The sequence below is a fragment of the Myotis nattereri genome (assembly GCF_964212035.1).
Source record: "Myotis nattereri genome assembly, chromosome: 17".
NCBI lineage: Eukaryota > Metazoa > Chordata > Mammalia > Chiroptera > Vespertilionidae > Myotis > Myotis nattereri.
Window position 1 is genome coordinate 32,280,056 of NC_138092.1, and position 27,625 is coordinate 32,307,680.

General features: G+C 36.8%; 1 protein-coding gene across 3 annotated transcripts in view; it reads right to left on the reverse strand.

The window, feature by feature from the left end:
• Positions 1–27,625, reverse strand: part of ASPH (aspartate beta-hydroxylase) — a 166,337-nt gene that overhangs the window by 111,666 nt on the left and 27,046 nt on the right. Inside the window, exons 2-5 of one of the 3 annotated variants that reach the window (XM_081111505.1) lie at positions 21,238–21,387; positions 19,505–19,549; positions 17,557–17,625; positions 12,936–13,154 (exon numbers count right to left, since the gene is read on the reverse strand). In XM_081111505.1, coding sequence (XP_080967631.1) covers positions 12,936–13,154; positions 17,557–17,625; positions 19,505–19,549; positions 21,238–21,387 — 483 coding nt within the window. Of the gene's footprint in view, positions 1–12,726; positions 13,155–17,556; positions 17,626–19,504; positions 19,550–21,237; positions 21,388–27,625 lie in introns of those variants that run through there. The other 2 variants (XM_081111507.1, XM_081111506.1) reach the window with 2 other exon arrangements.

Genomic DNA, 27,625 nt, shown 5'->3' on the forward strand with positions numbered 1-27,625 from the left:
AGACCATAAAACTGCTTCTAGAATACCATGTTCCAAGTAAAAAAGCAAATTTGTAAATGAATTTTTCATCACGAGTCTGGTTATAAAATTTCTGGATGATAACATATACTTCAGAGTACAGTTCATTATTTCACAACTTTTGTCTAGCTTTACATTGCATATCTTGTATTTTCATGCTGTAGCAGCACCCTTTAAATCACAAAGCATTCTGACGGCTTTACCCATACGTAACGTTTATCATTACTGTCATCTGCCCTCTCAGTCCTCTCAGTAGAATAAATCAGGTCCCATGTAACACTACCTAGTTCTCACAGCCTCCCTGAGGGGAAGGTGTTATCTTAAATTTACAAATGAGGAAAACCAGCATCACCAAGATGCAATTTATAGTGAAATTATCCTGGTAATTAATTTGGAGAATTGTTACCAATGGGCATTAAGAGAAAAAGGGATGGTGGAGGACACGGGAGAAAGGAACCAAAGTCAGTAGGCATGTAGTTTAATTCACCAGACCCATTTCGTGGACTACGACGTTACAGTTAGCGTAAGACATTTAACATTAAAAATCATTCTTGTTTACTACCGTTCTTTTGTAATGGAAGTTTAAAGAGTCTTTATTATCCAAGTAATCACGGGTGCCTCTAAAATTACGAAGTGATCATAATACTATAAAATATTCTCTATGAATTAATCACAGAGTTAGTCCCCTGGATTAACCCAAGCATTCATGTGGACTGACTTATGTCAATCCTTTACTAGTCTCTCTGTCATTGTGAAATGTGGAGCCCTCTCTCTACATAATGCAAATCACCTATAAAGTAAGACTGAAACTCCTGTGTGGCTCAGTGGTTGAGCATAGACCTATGAACCAGGAGGCCATGGTTCACTGTCTGGGTTGTGGGCTCAATCCCCAGTAGGGTGCGTGCAGGAGGCAGCTGATCAATAATTCTCTCCTCATGATGTTTCGCCCTCTCTCTTCCTCTCTCTCTAAAATCAATAAAAACATTTTTTAAAAAGGCACACAATACTTTTAGAAACATCTGTTCACTCATTTCCAACATTGAAGTATCTTTAATTAGATCAAAATACCTGTTTTTAAGCTCTTCATAAGAAAAGATGAATAATTATTTTTTAAGTAAAAATCTTTGTGGCAGCAGTTTTAATTGTTACAACAAACCAGGGTGCTCTTAATTCAGTAACTACATTTTACAGTAGTCACAATTAGAGATTTAAGAATTCATGCACAGAATAGGACAAACCATTTGTAAAACTGCATTCAAAGTGAAATTTCATTTTATTAAATGCTTTCTTAACTGAATTCTGACCTTTAGTTAGATCTCAAATTTATAACCCCTTAGAAATGGTAAACAATTATGACACAATCAAATATGAAAAAATATATAGTAGTCCACCAAAATAACTAAAAAAACTGATATAAAATGAAAGGCTATCCTAATTTGAATAATTAAAGCCTTTCTAAGACTATTCTGAGTCTCTAAAGATATAAATAAAAGTGTTCTAAAATGTTTCTTCTAAATAAAATTCTCTTTCTTCATGACTGTATGGAGATTCCGGGACAGTGTGTCTGGCACAGTACTTATTGGGTGACAGGAGATGGGGCAGGACTAGTGGAAAAGAGAGAAGAGGCGGAGGAGGGCTAAGGAGTGAGGAGGCTTGGAGAAATGAAGAAAGGGGTGAAGGAGATAGATTTAATAGGAGAGAGATGGGAGGAGAAGGGAAGGCTGAATTAATCTGGGAAGAGCCTGAGGAAAGGGTAGCCCCTGATGAGACAAGGAGGTGGGGGGCCAGAGTCTATGGAGGGAGGAATGCAGGGATGTCACCTGAGCTTGAGGAAGTTCCTGGGAAGAGAAAGGATGGGGGTGGGGGTAGGGGGTGAAAGGGAAGCAGGAAGGAGGAGGAGGAGGAGGAGGAGGAGGAGGAGGAGGAGGAGGAGGAGGAGGAGGAGGAAAACCAAGGGCAAATAGAGAAAGATGGTAACTTCTTACCTACCTGACTATGTATCATCCCTAAAAAGTTACGTCACTCTGTATATAAACACCATTTAAAACCTTAATATGCTGGAACCGGTTTGGCTCAGTGGATAGAGGGTCGGCTTGCGGACTGAAGGGTCCCGGGTTCGATTCTGGTCAAGGGCATGTACCTGGGTTGCGGGCATATCCCCAGTGGGAGATGTGCAGGAGGCAGCTGATCGATGTTTCTCTCTCATCGATGTTTCTAACTCTCTATCTCTCTCCCTTCCTCTCTGTAAAAAATCAATAAAATATATTTAAAAAAAAAAACCTTAATATTCTTATTCAACTCCAGTGAAAGTATTCAATATATTAATAAGTTCATTATAATTCATATTATAAATACACATTTATCTGGATACATGATCAATAAATTAATAAAAATAGAATGCTATTACATCACATTTTTATTACATATTTTTAAAGCTTCATCTTTTATATTTAGAAGCATTCGACAGGGTACTGAGATTTCGAAGGATTCACTTGCTGAGCACCAATAAAGCCAGCCAATGGCTCTCACACACGTCTTCCCCTCCAGAGCGATACCTCACTTACTTACTACGCCCTGAGCAGCAAATCAAATGGCGGTGAAGACCACCGCCCGGCCCTGGGCGATGATGTCAGAGCTCTAGTTCTTTCTTTTCTGGTTATTTCCCTTCGCTACCTGCGCCTGTTTGGAACTTCTTCCTTCCTTCTTTTCATCTTTGTCTCTGGATGTCGTTTTACTAGAAACATCCTTTATACTTGTTGATTTTTTCTTATCTTCCTTGGTTTTAGAACCTTTATCTGGTCCTACTTTCTCCTTTTCTCTGTCCTTTTTACTCTTAGGAGACTCTTTCCTGGATATATCGGAATCGGCGATTTTCTTAGCCTTCCGGTCATCCTCTTTTTCCTTCTTCCCCCTTTTTCTCTCTTCATTCTTACTCTCCTTCCTTGACTCGGGCTTCTCTTTCTCCTTCTTGAACTCTTCTTTAGTGAGTTCTTTCACAGTCAAGTTATCCAATCAAAGGGGAAAATGTTTACTAAATCTCTTAATTCATAGAACAGATGCTTAGTGCAAAAGTATTGTCTTTCTTTAAATCTCCCCCCACACATAAATGACTTTAATACACTAGGTTTAAGCTGGTTAAAAACAGATGCCAAAATCTATTTAGTATCGGCTATAAAAGAAATTCTAGAAACTTGCTGTCATATTTTCCAGCTTAAAATATGGTATGCTGTGTCTTAAAACAAGGTTAACATGCAATATTATTCAAATGAGTGTATCCAGAAAGGCAGCACTTTGCAGCGTTAACAACTCACATCTCACAACTGTAACGACATCATTAAAGGAACACTGACAATATAAGAACAAATTTTCTGTAACTTGTATTTGTACAAAGATAATGTAAAAATTTTTAGCTCTAACAAAAAATTATGTTCTTAAAATATTTGTGCTATTAATCCTTGAAAACCGTTAAATTGGATTTAACTTTTTAACTAAGAAAAATACAATATCCATGCGTATAAAATTTAAAAGTCATTATCTATTGTATCAAAATGATAATTAGAATTTCTTTTCTACTCACATTCAATATTATGAAATCAGCATTCCTTTAAAATATTTCCTGTTAGTTTATGTAGAATCACTCAAGCCAGCATATATATGTTGTCCATGCTCTTAGGGAAGAGAGCAATTCAGTGGAAATTCCAAATCTCGTGTGAGACATTGCTTTCTATTTTTTTAATAGAAAGTTGAATAGTGCCACTAGCCAAAGGTTTGAATTTCACCTCGTGCTCTCTCATTAGGAAATCGTAAGAGAAGCAGGTGTTTACGGCACATTGTAGCATTTAAGCAGAAACAAAGAACATAAAAGATTCCTCTAATATAACAAAATGTGGAAGATGTTTTTGCCCACCAAAACGATGTAAAACTCACACCGCACAAAATGTTACTCAATTCTTCCTGAACATCTGATGAAAATCTTGTAAAAAATGCAAAATCGCAGTCACAGAGAACCAGCCATCCAAGTCCTCATCCTACTTCAGTGCTGCTCACAGAGCAGCATAGGTGATGGCACTGCAAGAGCCATGCTGTCAGGGCTTATTCTGCACAGGCCTTCAAGGCATTACACCTTTAATGCTTAACGGGCCTCTCCAGGGCAAGAAGTAAAATTACACCTTTCTGGCCATTTATTTTGTAATTATTTATGTAAGAATGGAATGGTGAAAAATTTTGTTTTCTTCCCAGAAACTATTCAAGTGAGATACAAAGTTAAAACGTTAAAATAGCCTAACCTTAAAATTAAAATACAAATCACAGAAGCCTGCAACTCACACAGTGTAAGTTTCACCTGTTCATGTTTCACTGCCCCTCCCCCCAAGAAATGAACACACTACAAATATGCCAAGCACTTAGACACAAAAGAATATTACCAATTTATAAAGAAAAACATGCACTGCCCCCAAGCCCCTCTCTGGGAAGGACATAAATATTTGCCTGTGAACAAGAAACACCAGAGAGATATAAAATAAACTGTAATAATAAGCCGTTAGCCTACATAGAATGGTTCACAGGTACAATCACTTCTAAAGAATTCAAAGAGTAAGCGTGGTAAATCCTATACCAACATAATACAGTGCTCCAGATTATACATTTAAGTTCATTTTACTGAAAACTACAAGTTTGCTCGAAGTAGCTTTTATTGTGCCCTATGAAAACTCATCAGAGCTTTTGGAGAAATGAAATCAATCACTGATTTTATCTTTTTTTTTTCCCAATAGTAATTTAAAAATTCAAACTAAGTAAGGTTTTAGGATGGAGGGTAGAAATTGTATATATAAATTTATACGCAGTATAACAAATATCATGATAGTGTTATATATGTTCTTAATTTGAAGACTTACGAAGTTTGATGCTATTGAAAGAAAATTACTTAATATTATAGGCTTGAGGCAGAAAAATTTTTAATGAGGTCTTGATAAAACTACTTATGACCAAAGGTGAACCCACAACCAAGAAGCAATAATGTTTAGCATTAGTAGCTGCATTTACATAACATATTTAGGAAATGCCATGCATTAAACTTGATTCACTCAAGGCTAATTCCAAAAACAGAAAATACCTTTAGCCTTAGTTTTTCTCTTGGCTACCCCACCGGGTCCTTCTGTTGACATTTATAAGATGAAAATAGGTTATAAACAAAATATTAAGGTAAGTAAAAATTAAGTATCTATAAAATAGTTAAAATCCATGTGTCTGTGAAACAGAAGTTAAATTCACCATTTTAAAAAATACACTCCTTCAACATATGTACATCTATCATGTATGTCATTTTGGAACCTTACTTTCACTATTTACAAGAGAAAAAAATCATTATAATCAGCCAATGATGTAGTCAACATCACAACTTGCCTTAGACGTGGGAAAACTGTTGGCTTTGGAGATGTCTAATTCCCACAGGGAATGGTGCTTCCTTCTCAGTGGGGCATGGAAGTCAGTGGACTCCGCTCAGTGACGCAGACGATCAATTACAAGCACCAAGCGTGAAAGGACCTGTGGAATTTACTTCCCCACCCAATCATCACTGCCATCCCCCCAAAAGGATAGTATATTTTAATAGAATTTTTTCTTTACTATTTGAGTAATCATTGTTTTTTTCCTCATAGTTTCAAACTTTATTTAAAACTTACACCAGAGCCTGTCCAGTGTTGCTCAGTGATTGAGTCAACCTATGAACCAAGCAATCACAGTTTGATTCCCCGTCAGGGCACATGCCCAAGTTGCGGGCTCGCTCTCCACTAGGGGGCATGCAGGAGGCAGCCAATCAATGACTCTCATCATTGATGTTTCTGTCTCTGTCTCCCTCTCCCTTCCTCTCTGAAATCAATAAAAATACTTAAAAACAAACAAACAAACAAAAAAAAAACAAGGTTGTCCATGTGAGAACGGTAACTTAGTTTGGTTCAACTATCCACATCATCGCCCTCGGGGGAAAGATGTATTAGTTCTATCTTACCACTGCCTACATTTAAAAAAAAAAAGTGAATTAACTGTTCCATGTGGGAATTAACTTTTCCCGTTTGGATACAAATCCTTTCCATATCCGTCCAATTACCTGATATACATACACAACCATAGTCAGTGTGTGATGACAATTATTTTCCCAGAAAAACCTGATTCTTTCCTAAACACTACTGAAAACAGCATGTTACCTGAGATACTAAATGTTTTTCTGGACCACTCCACATGAAAATTTATTTCACAGTAAAATATCAAGTGTATTCTTATAATGCCAACTTCTAAATATGTGGGCATTATCCCAGGTGGAAAGTAAATGAGCACAAATCACTTGAATGCACTTTTAGTGATGCCAATGTCCCCTCCTGACTTCCGCAGGTTCTGAAATGCAGCCCTGGATTCTGTTACAAAACAGAGTGGTGAAAATCAGGCTCCCCACCCTCCAACCCCACTTTGGTCAAAAGAACGATACTGGTGAAAAAGCTAAAGGTTTTTAGTAACAAACTAAAATACCAGATTGCTATCAGATTAATGAAACAGGAAAACTAATAAGTACTTAAAACTTTTCCCGTTTGGGTATAAATCCTTATAATGGTACAAATTAACAATGTGCAATGTACTGTGTAAAATTCCAAAGCATCAATTTAAGCTACCTTTTCTAAACTTAAAGAATGTAGCCAATAATTTTTCAATACTTTTGACATGACAATATTGAACTAATAATTTAAGCCAGAATTATCATATTCAGTATCTGAAGGAAATAGTATAGATATGAAAGAAAACACAGCACTTGGAAAAGAGGAAATTAACAGAGAAGCCCCTATGCATTAAGAATAGAGAGAAAAGTCAATTAAAACGCAATGCCCTAAAAACTAAAGGAGCAGTTTTGGGAAGGAAGGCATGAACAAAGGTTTAGAATGAGGACACTACTAAATTAAGTTAATTATTAAATGTCCCATAAGGGTCTCCAGATTAGTTTTATAAGCAGTTCCAGAGGTGGTCACATTGCAGTGATGAATAACCATAGGTGGAAAGGTGAGCAAAACCCAGAGTTCTCATGAGGACCACTCTTAACTCCTTAGAACAGCGGTTCTCAACCTATGGGTCGCGACCCCTTTAGGGGTCAAACGACCCTTTCACAGGGGTCGCCTAAGACCATCGGAAAACACATATATAATTACATATTGTTTTTGTGATTAATCACTATGCTTTAATTATGTTCAATTTGTAACAATGAAATCGGGGGTCACCACAACATGAGGAACTGTATTAAAGGGTCGTGGCATTAGGAAGGTTGAGAACCACTGCCTTAGAAGAAAACTGATCATACAAGTATTTTCCCAAGATTCTCCGGGGCGGAGGGGAGGCGGACAGGGAACAAAAGGAATAAGATTTTGAAGAATTTCATCTGTGTTCCTATGCACTGAAGGCTAGAGGAAACAAAAGCATACCTATAGCAAAAGGAAACTGAGTCAGTGGGGAAGGGGAGAAATGATGAGGACAGATGGAGCGGACACATGAGAAAAGGTTGACTTCGGAAACCAGAAGATGCCACATCTGAAAACATGACCAACGAGAGAGGAAACTGATTCAAACAATTATACGAGTAAATGCCACACAGTGTGAGGAAAGGAAGATAATGGAACCCAAGCCAGGGTTGACTACCTTGGTAAAGCAGAAAGCAAAATCACCTCCACAGAGGATGGAAGATGGACAAGCACGGAAGGTTTGAATACCCACTGAAGAGAAGAACTGGCACAGCAGAGAGCACCTCACAGAGGTTAACTCAGGTAAACCTACAACAGCTCTTTTCCAACAACGGCGCGAAGCCCACTGGTGGAGAAGGGTCAGAGGTGACCCAGGACTGATGACAGCATGAAGAGGGGGAAAAATTACAAATGTGGGTAGTAGAGAAGTGGCCCCAGAAAAAAGCACAAGGCATGTATGTAAGACGTTGCTTTATATTTTGCCTAATTCTAGGCAAAATTAATCTTTCATCATTTGTAACTCTGGTGGATGTGAAGTCTCTTTACAGGGTCAACAATCAACAAGTACACCCTATTTTTCCAGGGGAAAAATAGGAGCAATCCCATCAAAAATAAAATTCATGATAATACAATAACTCCTTAAAAATGATTTCCAAGTAGTATGGAGAACATTCTATCAATTACAGACTGACAAGGAATTCTGTAATCCATTTGGGTAGGAGTTCTTTTATGGATAGAATCTATTTCCATTGAAAGCACTCATCAAAGAAGCATTAGGATGTGGTTACAAAGAGGACAAAAAAAAAAAATCACCATGTTGTTTACTTCCTTTTTGTCCTATATGTTTACTCTGACGGTTTCTAAGTGACTACTGTTGACTATTTGGGGAAAAGTCTAATCTTCTTCCCTTAGAACATGAAGGAGTTGCCTAAAGGTAATAATATTACTTTGGCAATAATCTCAGTGCCACATGAAACGTTCTGTATGAAATTACAATGCTCAGTCAAGCCAATGGTTGGACCTGGGCTCCCACACATGCGATAGATATAATTTTAGAAGACGGGTTCCATTACAGAAACCTACTGCAGAATTTCAGAGTTGGCCATAGAATTCATAGGCCGGGTATCACTTTATACTTAGGCCATTTCAGTCACTCCCACAGCCCCTGTGAGTCACTTTGATCCTCAGCTTCTCATCTTCCTCCTTCCCATACTGAAGCATCCTAATTTATTCCAACACTGACTAAAGATAGCAAAAAGAGGCCCAAACACCTCAGTAAAGGTCCCATGAACTGGAGAGACTGTTGCTCTAGAACGGATGTCTACTTTTGGTAAAATGCATATCACTACACCAATTTCCTTTATATTTTTAAATAGCTGGTACATCTATGTTATCACAGACATTTGTTTTAAAAAAAGGAAGCTGTAAACCTCACAACCTTCTATGATAAGTACGGAAGGGAGGATTAGAATATAACAGAACTGAAAGACTAGATTTAGAAAGGGATTACAGCCAGAGTGTGAATAAAGATAAAAAGCAGATTCAAATACAAATGAAATATCAGGAAGATCACCTGAAGACCTCTGTTAGCATAGGTCAGTTTGTGTGAACTTCAAAAGGTCATTTGTTCTAAAAAAAATATGTCCAATAATTGTTTCACTTATTTAAACTGGTTTAAAAAAGAAAGAAAGAAAGAAACACCAAGTGTTTTATTATACAACTAGAGGCTCGGTGCACAAAATTTGTGCACTGAAGGGGGGGTGTCCCTCAGCCCAGCCTGTGCCCTCTTACACTCCAGGACCCCTCACTCCTTACCGCCCGCCTGCTTACTGCTCCTTAGCACTGCTATGGAGGCGGGAGAGGCTCCCACCACCACCGTTGCTGCTCCAGCCATGAGCCCAGTTTCTGGCTAAGCGGTGCTCCCCCTGTGGGAGTGCACTGACCACCAGGGGGCAGCTCCTGCATTGAGCGTCTGTCCCAATGGTCAGTGCGCATCATAGCGACCAGTCGTTCTGCGTTTCAATCGATCTGCATATTAGGCTTTTATTATGCAGGATGGGTGACTCCTGAGGTTCTCACTCACCAGAACTAACCCCAGAAATATTTAATAAGCATTGTATGTTAGGCTCAGCTTTGAAGAGAGATTCAAATGAAATCTAAGACCTGATTCCTGACTGCAAGGAGTTCACAGTTTAGCTAATAACTATCCTATGCAATAGGTGGTTAACTCAACAAATAACCGAGGCAGAGAATGTTTCGTCAATCAATTTGTGATAATAGTCTGAGTCCCTGAATTTCATTAAAAACCTCCAATTATGCACTGTGATCAAAGAAAATTCCACAGCCCCACAGCAGAAAATGTCTTACTTGTTTTATAAACCAGAATCTCATTCAGCAAGAGTCACTGAGTATGAATCCCGAAAAGGTGTAACTGCCGACTGACTGTACAAATTAAGAATAACTGTCTATGCCTCCATCTGCTTTTGATAATTCTTCCAAGTTATAAACATCAGGACAGACAAGGAAACGTTTTGCTCAGTGTAGCTAATGATAAAGGAAAACAAACCAGAACTCAAGCAGAAAAAGGTTTCTTACATGTGTGGGCACAGCTCTGAGACAGGGAAGCAGTTTCCGGAACACGGAGTGGAGCACAAGATGAAAGGCGGGCTCCCCGCATCCCATCTTGTCCCAGGCTCTGCATGAGTCTCACGGCAGCAAGCTGGCAGCCAGGCCTCAAAATGTAATCAATTAGATCAGCACGTAGAAGACGCATCTCCAACTCAACACCCACCACTCGTGACCCAGGGAGAATCAGGGCTGAAAGAAGCTGAAGCACAGAAAAAAAAAACCCAAGTGCCACTGCCTCATGTCTGCGCCAAACTCCAGGAAACCCAGTGCCTTTCCGTTGGACAAACAGCAGGGCTGCCCTGAGGAGACGCTGCATTTGAATACAGAGCATGCTTCACAAAGTTCCTGTGGCTGTTCAAAATCGGAACAGCGGAGAACTACAGCACAACTTAAAATTCTATAAGTGAATATTCCAATGTACAGAATACAATTTTGCCTTTTAAAGTAAGTTCCTCAGTGTAAGCTGGGAAAGTATATTATGAAACAGAAAAGCATACAATAAAATCCTTAGACAATTAAGAATTACAGCATACGTAGGGTGTCCTAAAAATGTACACACAATTTGAATAATTATTAATTCCAATAGGTTAAATCCGAAAACAAATAAACATCAATTGAGCTATCAGCTGTTAAAGTGTGTCTACATTTTTGGGGCGCAACCTGTGTAATAAAGAAAGTGTAAGTGAGGCCATTTTGATCAGCTTCAGAATTCTCTATACCAGTTTTGCAAACAGCTATTTCCTCTCACCACAATAAGCCTTTGACACAAGTTGAAGGAGTCACAGAAGTCAGGGGTTCAGCAGCTGCCTGGATTCTACCTTCCTCTGAGGCTTTCAAAGGAGCCGATTAAAGGGATACTAGGTAAACAGCAAATTATGATCTCACACCCTTATTTTTCACTTACAAAAATAAAGCATAATTAATTTCTGTACATATGTGTTAGTATCATGCAAAAAAAAAAAGTCTGTTAAGAAATTAATGATTCCAAATATTTTTAAATACACACATTTAATTATTTACTGGTTATAAACTGTTCAAACATCTTATAGAGTTAGTAGTAATGAAGCATTAAGAAATAAGACTGCTTTAAAAAATACACCCTCAGACATTTGGCTAAATGGATGTTATTAAGAGGGAGGCCTACAAAAGAATGCTTTTGAATTTAAACCTAATGAACTTTGATATTTCACAGTCATATCGAAGTGGAAGACCCATTAAGTATGGGCAAACACTGCATGAACTTTCAGAAAGGACATAATTAAATCACACCCATTAGTTCCTGAATATTAACATTCCAAAGTCAGAAGCTTTAGACCACGCGTGTCAAACTCGTGGCCCGCAGGCCGCATGCCTTGTTTATTCTTGTTTATTTGGCCCGTGTTAGTCTTTGAGTTTGACACGCTTGCTTTAGACTGCCAGAAACATTAATGGAATAAAATATATTCCATGAAGAATTAGGGAAGACAGAGTTTTAATAGCCATTTAAGTTTTAGGAGAGCACTGTCAACATACAACTTTGTGTATCCACTTCCAAAAGTAACTATAGAATAATGCTTTCTTTAAAGAAAATATAAAATCAGCTAATTGGCAGTGTTCCCTGACACATGCAAGTGGTGAGCGGATGGGAGGCTACTGTGCTTCCCGTGTTCTGATTTGAGACTCACGTTCAGGCTATCATTTTGAGAGCCTACAAGAATGATTTCTACCAAAGACACTAAATTTGTCATAGTCCCCTCTGAAAAAAAATAAAGGGTGTGTGTGTGTGTGTGTGTGTGTGTGTGAATAATCCATTTACTGAAAGAATTTTGATTAAGTATGAAAATGAGTATTTGAAAAGCAAAAAACTTCATATTATACCTAAGCCAAAGTTGATAGCCAATTAATAAGGTAATACAGGAAAAAATGGAAAAAGACTTATTTAAGATGAATAATTTTAATATGTACAATATTATTTAAGATAATATTCACATTTTCCTTCTTGTGTAATATGCCTTCTTTTAAAAATATGCAAATTACTTTCTCTGGATGTATATTTAGAAATGAAATTAAAAATAAATTTTGCTTTCATACACAGAAATATTCAGACATACTACTACCTGATATATAATTTAACTACCCTCAGGACAAAACATGGGGTTATTTTCAAATTATTTTAAAAGCACCATCGATACAGAATTTTACACTGAAGTTGGCATTAACCTATGTGACAAATTGGTTACCCTAGATCAATTACAACTGAAAACATCAGGGTTTTTAAGAACCATCGTTTTACACATCAGTCATGTTAAAGATCAACAGAGAAGCATTTATTTATGAATCATGCTAGAAATATTCTGATAATCAAGTCCATTATAATCATCTCCATTGATAGCATGTTAGAAAGACAAGCATCAAGTGTTAATCACAAACAATTTGCTATTTTCTAAATTTAGTTCAGTGAATACATAAGTGGAAACAAAACAATACAGAAACCAATTATACCACCAAGAACATCATTGCCAATGCACTTTGTAGACAACTACAAGAATGAGGAAAGCCAGTTTCTTCACTAAAGTGGGGAAGCCAAGCAAGGGATTAGCTAGAGAAAAAAAAAGATGATATGGTTGCCTGACGCTGTTGGATTGCAGCTGCCCCACAGCACATTAAGTCCTGGGTGAACAAAGGAAAGAAAGAAAAAGGAGACTGCTTCCGGTTTTCATAGCCAATGACTTCAGTCCCTGAATCAACGTTACTGGTTAAATAAATTCAAAATGATACAAGTCTTTCCCTGAACCCCTTCCTTCTGTGACATACCATCAACACCTTTTGTGGTTTCACTTTCTTCTTCTTCTCCTTCTTCCTCTTCTCCTTCTCCTTCTTCGTCTTGTGCTTCTTCTAGCATTTCAAAAGGAGTCATTATATCATAGAGAAATGAGAGGAAACTACAAAACCAATCTGAACTTTCCTCTGCTAAAATATTAACGACTTCCTCAAGAGAATCAATATTTTCATTACTGCCATCATTGGTCAGGCCTACATAAGAATAAAGGAGGAGAGAGAGAGAGAAAACAAGGAGAGCAGTTAGGTGGAAAAAGAAACTCCGGAAGAGTGATCTAAAAAGGACGTGCATCATGCTCACAGAGGGTTACAGAAAAGGTATTTTGGAAAAAGAGAAATGGATTAAGATGCACATCTTACAACCAACTCTCAATCATATGAACTAAAGGAAAGGCACTTTTTGACCAATCCTCACCATTCCTACCAGCCCCTAATCAGGCTTGCCTTTCTCTACTCAGAGAATCTAGAGCTGAAAAACATAAAATCGCAGCAGCCAACATCAACTGACTACTGTCAGTGGGAAGAGTGAATAATAGCAGTATGAGGGTAAAAAGACAGATACTGCAAGACTCCAGATTTGCTCATTTACCAACCCGATATCATCTATTGAGAGTTGAGTATACAAACATTTACTTATTTACATAAACAGTCATTGAAAACAGAAAGGTTCATTTCCTCAAACTTTTCCCCTTTGGGATTGGAGTTAACTTGAGAAACTCAGATAATTAACTTAATTTTTAACACTATAAAATACGTTAGTTCTATAATGCTCTGGCTACTGACACAAGGTCCTTTAATTGTGGCCAATAATAAAAAGTCAGTTATTAATAATAATTCACTCTGCCTACCAATATGAAATTTGATCAATGGCCTTAGCTAATCACAATAAGAACATTCCAAAGTTCTGTCCCCAGGAGCCCAAGAAATTATCTTCTACTGCAAAGACCCCAGAACCCTGTTGTTTTTAAATCTTAGACCTAAAACAGTCCCTGATGATGGAAAAAAAGCTAAGCAATATTGTTTTTAATCATCTATTGTTTTTGTTTGTTTCTTTGCCTGTGAAGAGCTGGCATTGGGTAGAAAAAGTCTCTCTCTCTACTCCAAAGTTACCAATATTGCTAAGCTCTAGATAGCAAGGCCTATAATTTTGAGGAGAGGAAAAACACACACATAGTGGAGGGTTCTGGCTGTTAAAAAAATGTAAATATCTGTGATTTTAGAGGCGAAATTATAACCAGCTAATTTAGTATTTCAGGATTCAACAAACAGAATTTCTCCATGCAGCATAACTACCAGAAATCAAGACTGGCAAGTAAGGGATAGTAAATAATAAGATAACTAGTATAAATATTAGAGTGAATTTCCCCCACTTTAACCCATAGAAGAACTACGTCATGCCATTCTTCATGCATTCAGGGAAGAGGGGACCACACACTGCAGTTGGTGTTTACTTTCGACAAAACCAGAATGTTTTTCACTGAATTTAACAGTTGACAAAGGGCTATGAACAGAGGCGATCTGTAGTCCCACCCAAGTCTCTGTGGGATTAACACTGCTTCTTCTTCTTTCCTTAAAACACCATAGCTATGTGTTTACAGTAAACATTTTTTCCCTCTATTTTCCAACATAAGTACTTCTAAGTATCAAATATAAACTATAAAACTTAACTGTCCTTCACTATGATAGGCTAAACTGTCTAACAAATATGCAAAGGTATTTAAGCAAAACTATCTTATCCAACTATGCAACTTTCCTGTGATTCTTAAGACAATAGTATTCATTTGGAGAAAAAGAAAAAATTCTGGGTATACAATTCCTTCACCTTTAAGAGCAGGCCCGAACCAAAGAGCAGGTGTGAATGCCTTCACGTGGACACTATCCAGTTCTTTCCTCTCTTCAGCTCACTCATGCGCCCCTTCCAGTCTATACATGTTCACCAAGGCTTCCTTCCCTTCAGTTCTCCAACCACACCTGATCGGGTACCAGCGAGGCACCAGTCACAGCACAGAAGGCCACTGACGTAATCCTTCAGTGGGATTACTCTCAGAATAGTTACTCTTATCATTTAATCCTTGGATCAATTCACTATCAATTTTGTTTGGAAAACAAGTTCTCATAGAATACTTTTCTAACAATGTAGTTTTCAATTATCCAAACCAAAATCAAGGATACTTTATTTTAGAAAATTTTGACTATGAAAGTAGGAAACTGTGTAAACTAGAGCAGGCGTAGAATATTTTCAAAGTAGGAAGGGGCATGGCCAGACCTATGAAATAATAAAATGAATGATGGCTATTGATCTTGATTTACTCACACATATTTCACTTTCTTTATATTTAACAAGAAAAACCAAAACTTATCTCCAATTGATAAGATTTAGATATTTGCAGATTTAAGAATACAGAAGTACTTATGAAATAAATGCCAAAACTGTTAAAGTTCAACAATCTCAGTTATTACTGCCACTACCATGCCAAGCTCTTCCCTAATCTCCAACTTCCTACTTCTGTCCATGCCCTTGGACACCCTCTGCCTTAAGCCAGAGCCCTTACCCTTTGAGCTGCCTCTCCAATGAGAATACGCTCAGGAAGTTGGGCTTTTCTTGAGGTCTATGCTCACTGCATTTGCTACCCTCGTAACTTCTCCCTAAGCATACAGAGCCAATGAATGGCTCTGTACCCCAAGAATTTCACCAGGTTCTTTCTTTGCAACCACCACCTGCCAGTAAGAGAGGCACAACTAAACTATAATAACCTCACACACTAAGAAAGAACTTTAGTCATAAAATTTAATTCTGGTCAAGGCTGCATTTCCTACAGAGAATTCAAACACCATAGCAATAAGGTCACAGGACATAAGTGAGCCAAAGAGCTCGCCTATGATTTGTTTATCTTTCCTGAAGCTACAAGCCAACTGCAAATTAGTACACCTCTAGGGCAAAACCGTTTATCTCCACCTTTGTGCACTCAGTAGTGTGATTACCAATGAACTGAGATTCACCAAATTTGGTACCACCTCCGAATAGATAATTCTTGTTAAAAACAAAACAACACACACACAGTTATGATTTGCCCATATCATATATGTCTGTCCATCTGCAAATGACAATGTTCATTAACAATTCATTAACTTATTAGTGGTTGCTTAAAAACCTTGCAGTCTAAATATAACACTAAAAACCAAGTTATTAATGTAAGTTTGCTTTGTAAATCAGTGTGTTTTATAGAAAAATAACATATTTAATCCTAATAGCTGATACTTCCTATCTGATAGACCAGATAGCTCATTTAAAGCTAAAAGAACCAATAATATATGGATGAGAATATTTCTAAAAATGAGGCACCTTGGCCCACATGAAGTTACTTTTAAAATTAAAAAGCTTCACTATTCAGGATCCATTAAAGTAAAGTAATAAAATGGAGTAATAACATTTATAGGCAAGCAACTCAGCATTATTCTGACATGTTAAATTCCATATAACTTTATTTATTTAGCATACCAAGGATGAGAGTCTTCTGAGACCCACTATATTTATATAAACTCAAATTTAGCTGTGTAATGATGGCTTTACATAGAAGATTTCATTAAGGTTAAGACAGGAAAAGAAATTTCATAGATGGGAGCTTCCACTGTTCAGTAGCAAACATAATTCCCACTGAGCAATAATAAAATGTAAAGTAAAATTAAGAAGTTATATTACATGTAATCACAACTGAACCCTTTTTTTCATATTTAGAACTTACTGTTTTATAGGAAGGTTAAGATAAATCTACTGAAAACAGTTTCACTAGTTACAGATGTGGTATCCTCCCATTATTTTCATGCCCATGAAACATATATAAATTTGGGACTAAAGAAAGGAAATGATGCAGCTTAATATATATATTTCCCAGGCCAGATTATAGAAAATTTGCATATTAAACCAGTTCCATTCTTTCTAATAAAACAGCATTTTAAAACAAATGAGAGAATATCACTTATTTATCTATTAGAGGAACATGTCTATGATAAAGACAGGTAATTCTGGTGATAGAAAAAGCAGGGCTCAAGACTTCCAAAATAATGAAACCTGGCCAAAAATCACTAGATCATATCTTTAAAATATGCACAGCACATTTTAAGATGTTTACTATTATGTTTTTATTTCAAAATGAATTTATGTAATCTTTAAAAGTTTATATTTTCAAATGGGAGTGGATTATGTCAAATGGTGCTAAAAAATGCTGTAATTACCATATTTGAAAACAGACTAACACTATATATATATATATATATATATATATATATATATATGTATATATATGGTAAGTTCAGAATATAAAGTGTTTTAAACCTGAAAAAAATATCAAGTTATTATACTTATTAAAAGTATATCTATAAGAGCTATATGCTAACCATTTATAAAAGTAAATAAAAATGTGAGTCCATGAAAAAATAATTAAACCTTTTAACATTTCAGTAATAGTGAAATATATGATTTAAGTGGGAAAATATCTTCCATAAAATGTATACAATTGACATAGATATCATAAAGGCAAAAGTATTCTTTTCTTCCCAGGATTTTACCAACACTAACGAAAAGTAAATGTCTACTTGCCTAATAAAACTTTGGCATCTTCCACATCAAAATCTCCATCACCATCAGCATCATAGACTCCTAGTTTTCCTACAAGAGGGGAAGAAAAATGGATATGGGAACAAAAGGAAAAACAATCTTAATAAGGTAATATCAGCACTATTGCACTCCTGCACATCAACCATTAATGTTACCAATCAATGCAATTCTTTGCTCTTTTAATCCTGAAAAGCAGTGCTAAATTAACATCTTATCTAAAAATAATGGGCAATTCACTTAAAGATTCAGGAAATGTTTGCCTAACAAATCTACAACATGTAACTGAGATCATCTTTTCCTTAAAGGTTTCACAATAATACCCTGATGTAATCATTTCAGAATTTTTACAAATTAAGACTGCTACAAATATTTTAGGTAAAGATTTCAACATACATAAGGAATAATATTGATCCATTTCTAACAATCACATGAAATTTAATGTTCCCAAATTATGAACTTCCACCATCAATTTTCAAAACAAAAGGAACAAACACCAAGCCTCAAATGCAGATTAAATGTAATTCACATCGAGTATAAGTACTCAAAATAAGAGGACAATTACTTTTATATTTTACTATAATCACTTACAACAGAAATATCATGAATCAATCTTCTTTAAAAAGACCTCTGAAAATAAAGCATGTAAAACTGGCTTCCTGAAATCACAAAGAAACCTTACCGTTATCCTACTTTAAAACTTAATTAGCACTGGCCATCTACTACTAAGAAGAAAAAAAAAAGCTTAAAACAGAAAATCTGAGAATACAATACTACCAGAGCCTTTTCCTCATCAAGAACAGTAAATATGCATTTTAAGACTTTACTAAAGCTTTATCATCTAGGAGCACTGTTATACCTAATTACCATTTCAAATATGGGCCAAATACATTTAATTCTTTAAAAAACATCCTACAATCAACATGATTGATAATTCACCACTGGACAGTGGTTATGAAAAGATATAATAATGTACAGCAATATTTTAAACAACATTCTCAAATACAGCATGAACACTAAAAAAGCAGTGGGCAGCACTATTACCATTTCTTTAATAAAAAGTAGATTAAAGCATAGCATAAGAACAGGCAGAACTTTTGGAGTAGGGCAGCTATGGCCAATCTTTACCCTCCCAGAGCCCTTGTTCTACTCAGGAAAATAGTAAGCTTGCTATGTAAAAGTCTGATTTAGACAGCACACACATTAAAAATGACAAGTATAATAAAGGAGAGCTACGAATTCTATAAGCTAAGAAAATGAAAAGCGCTGATCTGCAGGTCGAGGCTACATATAGCACAGAGCTCAAACATTAGAAACTGAAAAATATTTTAATTTCTAATGACCTTAAAAAGAGAAATTGGTCCTTTGTTGGGGAGCACATGAGACTTGGTTGGAAAGTTTGTAAGAAGGACATTCTGAGAAACGGGAAGCGTGCCGAAGGCCGTCTGCCCTGTTTATCGGAATTCCAACTTAGGGGAGGCTTAGGAGAGTGTCGAAGGCAGTGCCCCTAATTATTATTCCTTGACCGTTCCAAACAAGTCTGTGCACATGCAGACCCCCCGGGTGTTTACTGGAATCCTTATGCTTAAATCTTTGGGTGTCCTTGCTTAAAGGACACTACAAACACATGTGCCCTCCCAAGATTATTTACCCTACTGATTATGTGTTAAACTTTATTTCATACTGCTGCTACAATAAAAGCCTAACGAGGCAGGCAATCAAGGCTGTGTGGTTCCTTTAGCCAGGCAGTCCCTTAACCCTCTCTTTCACAGCAAATGTGTCAAAGTAATCCATTCATCTGTCATTCAGGGTCTGCTGGTCAGCCCCGGCACCACTGACTTCTCTGATGCAGGTGATAACTGAACTGGCAGAATAAGGATGAGATTTTAGAGACCAACACAAGTGGACTGAAAATGCATCTCCAATAGCCTACCTTGAAGCACCTCTGATAAGTTATAACGGAAGTCCTTTGCTTTGGCTGCATGCATGTAAAAACACAGAAATTGTTACTTGTGCTCATTGTACAAATATCTGCAATTTCTTCTTTTGTAACAGAGTTCCTCTACTCTAGCAACATATGCTTTTAGTTTGGAATACTTTGTTTTCTGAAGTCAACAAAAGCACAGATTAGACAGAACGTTGTCTGTACACTAAAATACTTCCTCTGTTAGTCCATCAATTTATCCAGAAATGAGAAACAGCGATCAGGCTATCAATCCCCAGAAGGAAAGTAGGGGAGGGCGGGGGTAAGGGGAAGAGATCAACAGAAGGACTTGTATACATGTATATAAGCCAAACCAATGGACATGGACAACGGGGGGATGGGAGCATGAGTTTGTGTGTGGGGGGGAGGTTGGGGATTAAAGGGGGGGATGAGGACACATTTGTAATACCTTAACTAATAATAATAAAAAAAAATTATCCAGAAATTGCTTCAATGAAAGGCAGATTGCATGTAAGAATGTTTGGTTATTCTTTGCCTTTATGCCCCCAGAAAAATGGCTATAATCTAATAAGTAAAGCAGTACAAGAGGGTCGAGGCAAGGGAGGGGATTTTCCACACAACACTGTGCATGCAGACAAGTGTGGATTTTGTTCAATGACAGGGTCCACATCTTTCCCTGAGCATTTAAAGAGGAAGGATATTTATTCACAACAGTCAGAAAGTGGAAACAGTTCTACCGTCCATCACTGATGAATGGGAAAGCAAGATGTGGTGCATCCATACAATGGAATATTATTCAGCCATAAAAATGGAGTATCAAACCTTGAGAACATTATGCCAAGTGCAAAAGGCAGACACAGAAAGCCATATACTGTATGATTCCATTTATATGAACTGTCCAGAATAGGCAAACCCACACACACAGTGTATTGGCATTTGCCAGGAGAGAAAAGGCGTGGGCAATTGAGTGTTTGGGGGGAGGGGTGATGGAATTATTCTGGAAATCGATAATGATGAGGATAGCACAAAATGATGAATATATTAAAAGTCAGTGAACTGTTGATTTTCAATATTTATGATATTGAATGTTGTTACATGAATTTCATTTGAAGTTTAACAAAAAGACTTGGTGAGGTTAAAAAAAAAGTATGATTCCAAAATGACAAAGAATCATTAATGCAAACAATCATGAAAAACTGCAGTCATTGGGGGTGGGGGGAGAGAAAAAGGAGGGGAAGGAAGGACAACTATCAGAAACAATATGGCAACTTCCTCAAAACAGCACAATGACCATAGCTGCGCGAGCACACACTCACACACACACTTCCACAACAAAGACAAATGCTCTCGAAGGCAAGGTCTTGTGAATTATATGTTTATGATCCATTAATGGATCCTTAAGTAAATTCAGTAGCTCATACCAGTATTTTTAAAGTTCATAATATAACAAAATAGAATAGAAATTATAGAGTACTGCTTGTAGTGAGAGTAACTACTGTTGGATAAGACTTTCCTATGTGATATATGTACAATCTAAAGCCTTTTTTTAAAACTATGGATCATGTTCAAAGAAGCTGATAACATCCTTTTTTCTACTGAGAGCAACTGAAAGGCTACAGAAATTAACATTAGGAAAAGAAGCTGATAAATCTTTACAATCACTAAGGGATGTCATTTACACTCTGACAAATTCACATCAGAAATGATATCAAAATTCTTACCTAAAACTTCCTCATAATCAACAAGTTCAAACCAGATGACAGCAACGGATGTCCAGACCCCCAGCAGTGCAATGACCATAAACCAAGTGAAGAATGAACTTCCGGAAAGCACTCCTTTCCTTCCATTCTTGTGTCCTCCGTGCTTTGTGTCTGTTTAAGAATGAAATGATGTACATGTCATTATGTAAGAAAACACTTAATCAAATACCTCTTTTCACTGAGTTATGTCTCCAGTAATTTCATAGTACTGACAATTTCATAGTAATTTCATTTCAAACCTAGTTTCAACTTAAATTCTCAAAACACGTTACACAAAATACAGATTTTGGAAACAAAAGAGTCCGCTTAGACCAGCTGTGGGCAAACTATGGCCCGTTTGAAATGAATAAAACTAAAAAAAAAAAAAAAAAAAAAAAAGACCGTACCCTTTTATGTAATGATGTTTACTTTGAATTTATATTAGTTCACACAAACACTCCATCCATGCTTTTGTTCTGGCCCTCCGGTCCAGTTTAAGAACCCATTGTGGCCCTCGAGTCAAAAAGTTTGCCCACCCCTGGCTTAGACTCAACACCATGTACATAAAGCCCTAGCTTCTAAGTAATGAAAGAAATAAACTACTAATGGATTAATAACTTTTAAGAAATAAAGTATCATATAATATGTATATCCCTTCCAAGATTTTTATCCAAACTACCTAAATATTACCTCCTTCAAAACTCAGAGCATTATCAACAATTTAATGAAATCAGAGAGAAATGTACCAAATCCTCTTCTGCCCCTTTAATGTCTGTACGATCTAAAAAACACTGGCAACTGTCACAGGAAATATCTCCCCCAGAACCACTCTCCATTCTTAGCCAAAGAGGGACAGAAGGAGGAAGGAAACAATTGACAGGAACCAAGATCAGGGAAGAAGAGAAGCAAAGCAGTACAATCCAGCCCTCCTCCTTCCGAGGCCCTGGGACCTTCGGAAACAGGAAGGGGCTCATTCACAACTGGTCTCAATGCAGGAAACAGCTTTGTAAACCGCCGTCCGCCAAAAATGTCATCTGTCACATCTGACATGTTTAATATACCTTTTATCCTCCTGGAAATATTCTTCTTACAGCCAAAAATAAACAAAAACGATGACACTCCAGTGATATTAATAGAAAACAGAACCGTCCTCAAAAGAGAAGACCACATAATATTCAAGTTTCTCTTTGAAAAGAATACATACAGTAAATGTTATGTAAATGTTGATAATGACATTAAAAGGACAGGTCCTGTCCTAAAATGCCGTGTGAGCAAAGGAGAAGTTTATCAGCCAGGTGGAAAGTGGGACACCATCTCCCTGTGAGCAGGTGTCAGCTCCTCCAGGTGCTTCCCCGTGCACGGCTGCATGGGGTCTCACCATGGTCTAGTGAGAGTCTCTCTAGAGCAGTGGTTCTCAACCTTCCTAATGCCGCGACCCTGTAATACAGTTCCTCATGTTGTGGTGACCCCCAATTTCATTGTTACTAATTGAACACAATTAAAGCATAGTGATTAATCACAAAAACAATATGTAATTATATATGTGTTTTCCGATGGTCTTAGGCGACCCCTGTGAAAGGGTCATTCGACCCTCAAAGAGGTCGCGACCCACAGGTTGAGAACCGCTGCTCTAGAGAGCATTCCTGATGTGTACACTGGACCAGCCTTCTTCCTGTGCGGCTGTTTCTCACGCTTCAGAGCAGATGGCATCCCTAGTGTCTGCTGGTCCAAAAGGAAGTAACTCCCAGTGATTATGACAAAAACACACCCAAACACTACCAACTGTCCCCCCCCAAGGACAGGAGTAAGGATCTCTGTGTTATAGAGAAAAAATGAAACGATTCACCCAAAGTCACCAGCACAGGTGAGGTAGAGCTAGGAATAAATGCCAACTTCATTGGTCCTGAGTTCCTTGATCCACACTGAGTGGACGAGTCACACGATTTCCCAAAACTTGACAAGTTCTAATCTAGAACCTGCTTTCTGACATCGAAATCCAGTGCTCATGACAAAATACTGGGAGTAGTTTTCCAGTGGCTCAAATCAAGAATCCACTGCCAATTCTTCTGGAAGAAAAAAGAAACTGAAATTCTTCCTGTTGAAAAGATATGCACATTTTTTAAACTAATCGATTGATCAACTTTTCAAAAGGCGCCATACAGGCAAAGTCAATCTGAGAGAAAGTATATGTATGCATGTGTGTGTACACACTCAAACATATACCAAATAAGATAAATTTCATTCTTAAAGAAAAAGTCAATTTCCTTTCTTAATGTTCTTTAAATATTAACAGACCCATCAAAAAGGGCCAGATTTATAAATAATCATGTGGTGAATCCACAAAAGTATACGTACCCAAAAAACCTAAGGCCATCTAACTTCTTTCTAACATGATCTATTAAAAGTCTCCTAAAAGCTGGTTTTATTTATATATGTATATATATATAGACATACATACATACAGTAGGGCCTTGACTTACGAGTGTCCCGACTAACGAGTTTTTCGAGATACGAGCTGTCTCTCGGCCGATTTTTTGCTTTGAGTTGCGAGCTAAAATTCGGGCTACGAGCCAGCTTCAGATACCCCACCGCTAGCTGGCGCAACAAACGTCACAGTGAACGCCACAACATCAGTCCAGCATCACGTGTCTCACTCGTTCATTTTTTGATTTGACATATGAGTAATTTGAGTTACGAGCTCCATCACGGAACGAATTAAACTCGTAAGTCAAAGCCCCACTGCATATATATATATATATATATATATATATATATATATACCCCCATATAATTTGTACATTAAAAATACTTGCTGGGCACAGATCACAAAGTTGCATATTAAATCCACTTAAAACAGGTTCACTTGCACTCCCTGAACATCAATCACCCTTGGAGGGGGGACACTGGGTGAAAATTTCTACAATGGTAGGGAAATGATGATTTTAAAATATTTTTATGTGTCTTAAGCATAGAAACGATAAGAACATAAAATAAAGCGCCACTAAATTTTTTTAAAAAGGGAGAAAGTGAGTAGTTTTGTGGGGCGGAGGAGCACCACAGACAGAGGAGCAGTGTTGTGTGCGCACAGGAAGACTTTGAATACTGTATAAAAACGCTTACTTCTACGTAACACATACATATATGCACACATACCCATTTGCATAGAATACTCACTAAAATAACAATAATGCATCTCAGAATACTCATTTACTCCCAAATATAATAGACTGTAAGAGAATTATGATGACTAAGAATGTTCTTCCCTTAACTACTTATTGCCCCTAAGAACCAAATTTAAATATTCTGTTTAAAATGAGTGCAAAAATTGCAGGAAAACTGGGTGCTTGTCTTATCTCCCCTTGGACATTTTGTAATTGTCGCCAGTGTCTTTGTTGTTACTAATTAACTAGAAAACAATAAGGCTGAACAGATACAGTTCATCCTTTTTTTCATTCAGTTAACATATTTATTCATCATATGTGTCGGATATGATACAATTTTTACTCAATAATTGAGTTTTTAAAATGTGTACCTAGATAAAAGTACACTCAATATGATGCTATTTATAGAGAGGAGGGAGGTGGGATGATTGGTGAAAAAGGTGAAGAAAAATAGAGGTTTAAATTTCCAGTTATAAATAAATACTAGTGAGTCACAGGGGTGTAATATTCAGCATAAATAATAGAGTCAGTAGAATAATAGCCTTGTACAGTGACAGACGGCTACTAGATTTATTGTGGTGACCCCTTTGTAAGCTATATAAATGTTCAATGACTGTGGCATGCTCCTGAAACTCAGTATTGTATGCCTACTATACTTTAATTTTAAAAAAATTTAATAAATATTTTTAAAAGATAGCACCCTCAAAAAAAGATTATAATATTTAAAATAAGCTTATAATAAAATAGCTAACAAAACAAAATAATTAGATTTCAAAGTTCAATTCTTTCTCGATTTCTATCTCTTTCCTGAGGCAGAAATGGAAGAGGAAAGGTTCTGAGATTTTCAAAAGGAAAATATCATGTATCCAAGTTCATTCAGTAATATTCACCCAAATGTCTGGCCTGCAACACCAACTATATCGAAAATGTTTTCAAAATTAATTATATAAATGCATGCACCAGAAGGCATTGGGAGGGGGAGAAGCAAGAAGGCCAAACCTTAAAGAACATGCCTTAACCTAAAGTCTATTTAATTTGTTTTAAACATGATCCTCACAACTTCAATCAAGTGTCCTACTAACTCCTGGCACAGAACTAAAGACAACCCAACCCAAATGAGTTAAAGCAACAAGGTGCCCATGGAGGGAAGGCCTATAAAAGGCATGATTATAGCAGCAAGAGTGGACCGGGAGCTTGAAGGAACAGTGGCAGGAGGCCACTTATGATTGATGCTTGTAGGCAAACCTTGAACAGTCTTAAAATAATCTTTAGTACAAGGTAAAATGCCCTTCATATTCATTTTTTCATTAAAACATCTTAAACTGTTTAAGGATGCAAGAAATGTACAATAAATCTTAGATTTTCATTCAACATATTTTTATTAAACATATTTATCACTTAGAAAGATTTAATGTTGCTTAGAACCTGAAATTAGTAGCAATGCTTTATCCATTCCTTTATAATGTTTAATAATTGAGGTTTTACTCTATTATTATTAATCTTATGACTGTTATTATGAATTCCATAAAGGAACGAAACAGTAAATTATAGAAAGGGATCTTTCCTGAGACCCATTCCAACCATTTATCCTAAGACATCTTTTTTGAGGGGACTTTTAATTGATCCCAAATAATACTCTCCTGATAAGTCACTCTGTAAATATGACGTGCATAGTCCCAAAGGGCAGATCAGTTTCTCCCCAATTAAACTGAAAAAAGCATAATAAGAAAAACCCTTCAAGAGGGTTTAACACTCCCTCAGCAAACCTGAAACCAGGTTTTGGTCCAAAGGTATTCTAGAAGAACATCGAGTAGCTGTCCCTATTTTCTCAAATCAGAATAAATCTAAAGGTTTTCATTCCATTTTCTGGCTCCATATTCAACCTGTGGGCCCAAGGATTAGTAAAAAGGGTTTTTTAATGAGACTTAAGAATATGACAAAGACTATGTGATTCATTTTTTTTTCCATGTTGATCCATCTAAAAGTACATGACCTCCAAATCAAAGAAAATGTCCTCACATGCTACCCAACACAGAAAATAACCATGGTAAGCAATGAAATCAAGAGTGGGTTGGGGACAACAGGTCATTTTATTTACTTGGTGGAGGGAAAAGCTACTTAGCTGGATTACCATTCACTGAATTACAAATCCACCATTTACAAGTTTACTAGCATCATGCAGGCAATTTTGTATTTTTCATAAACTCCACACATTTAAAGTTAAAAAACACACACACACCATAAAACTGTCAAGCAATTCATCAAACTGATCATTTTATTTCTGTTACAAAATGTCACCCTTTGGGAGCCAAGAACTGTGAAAAGTGGGTCAGAAGTGGAGAAGGAGAAATGTCTCCTAAAAGAATTAAATATCAGCTATACACCTCCCATTCTTCTTTCTGGTTACATGCGGCACTTTATTAGAACAGTCAAGTGACCCATTCTAACCATTTATCCCAAACGGTGCTCGAGGTAGAGATACTCATATTCTCTATACTAATAATAGAAGCCTTCCAGGGCGCTTAGGCAGCTGAGAGTTGGAAGCAGTCTTGATACGTCTATTTTTCTTTTCATAAACAAGTTTTCAACAAATGAACCAAAGTAATTTGCTTTCACTACATGGAAGACAATCTAAATAGGAAGACAATCTTAAAATGTAAAGCAAAAACAAACACATACAAAAAAATGTAAATTCAACACACCATTAAAGAACACTTGAAGATTAATGACTTAATTTAAAAAAATAAAATCCTTGTGTCTTTTCTTTGCATTTATCCTCTGCTTCACAAAAATGAGGTCAGTTTCCACATACGCTAAGACTGCTTGAGCCAACTAAATAAATGCGCTCATGAGTACAAGATGGGATATATACATCCCTTAAATGTCCTATAATTTTGTATGCGTTACTATACACAATTCTTCAAACTCACTGTAATTAACTCTTAAAACTAAGAAAACCTGCCTGTACATTTTTGTGAAGTTCATAAATATGGCCTCCAGCAGTACAATATTCTAAAAGATAGATTCTAAGTTAAGACTCCTAAACATATTCAGATTAAAGACAGATTATTCCATAAAAAAATTAAACTACTGGGAAAAGTCCAGGAGTTCAAAATAGAAAATGCAGAAAATGCAGTTGAAGCATTTAGCCAAACGTATTTTAACAGCACACAACTGACAATAAAGCGGAAAACTGTCAGGAAAACCAA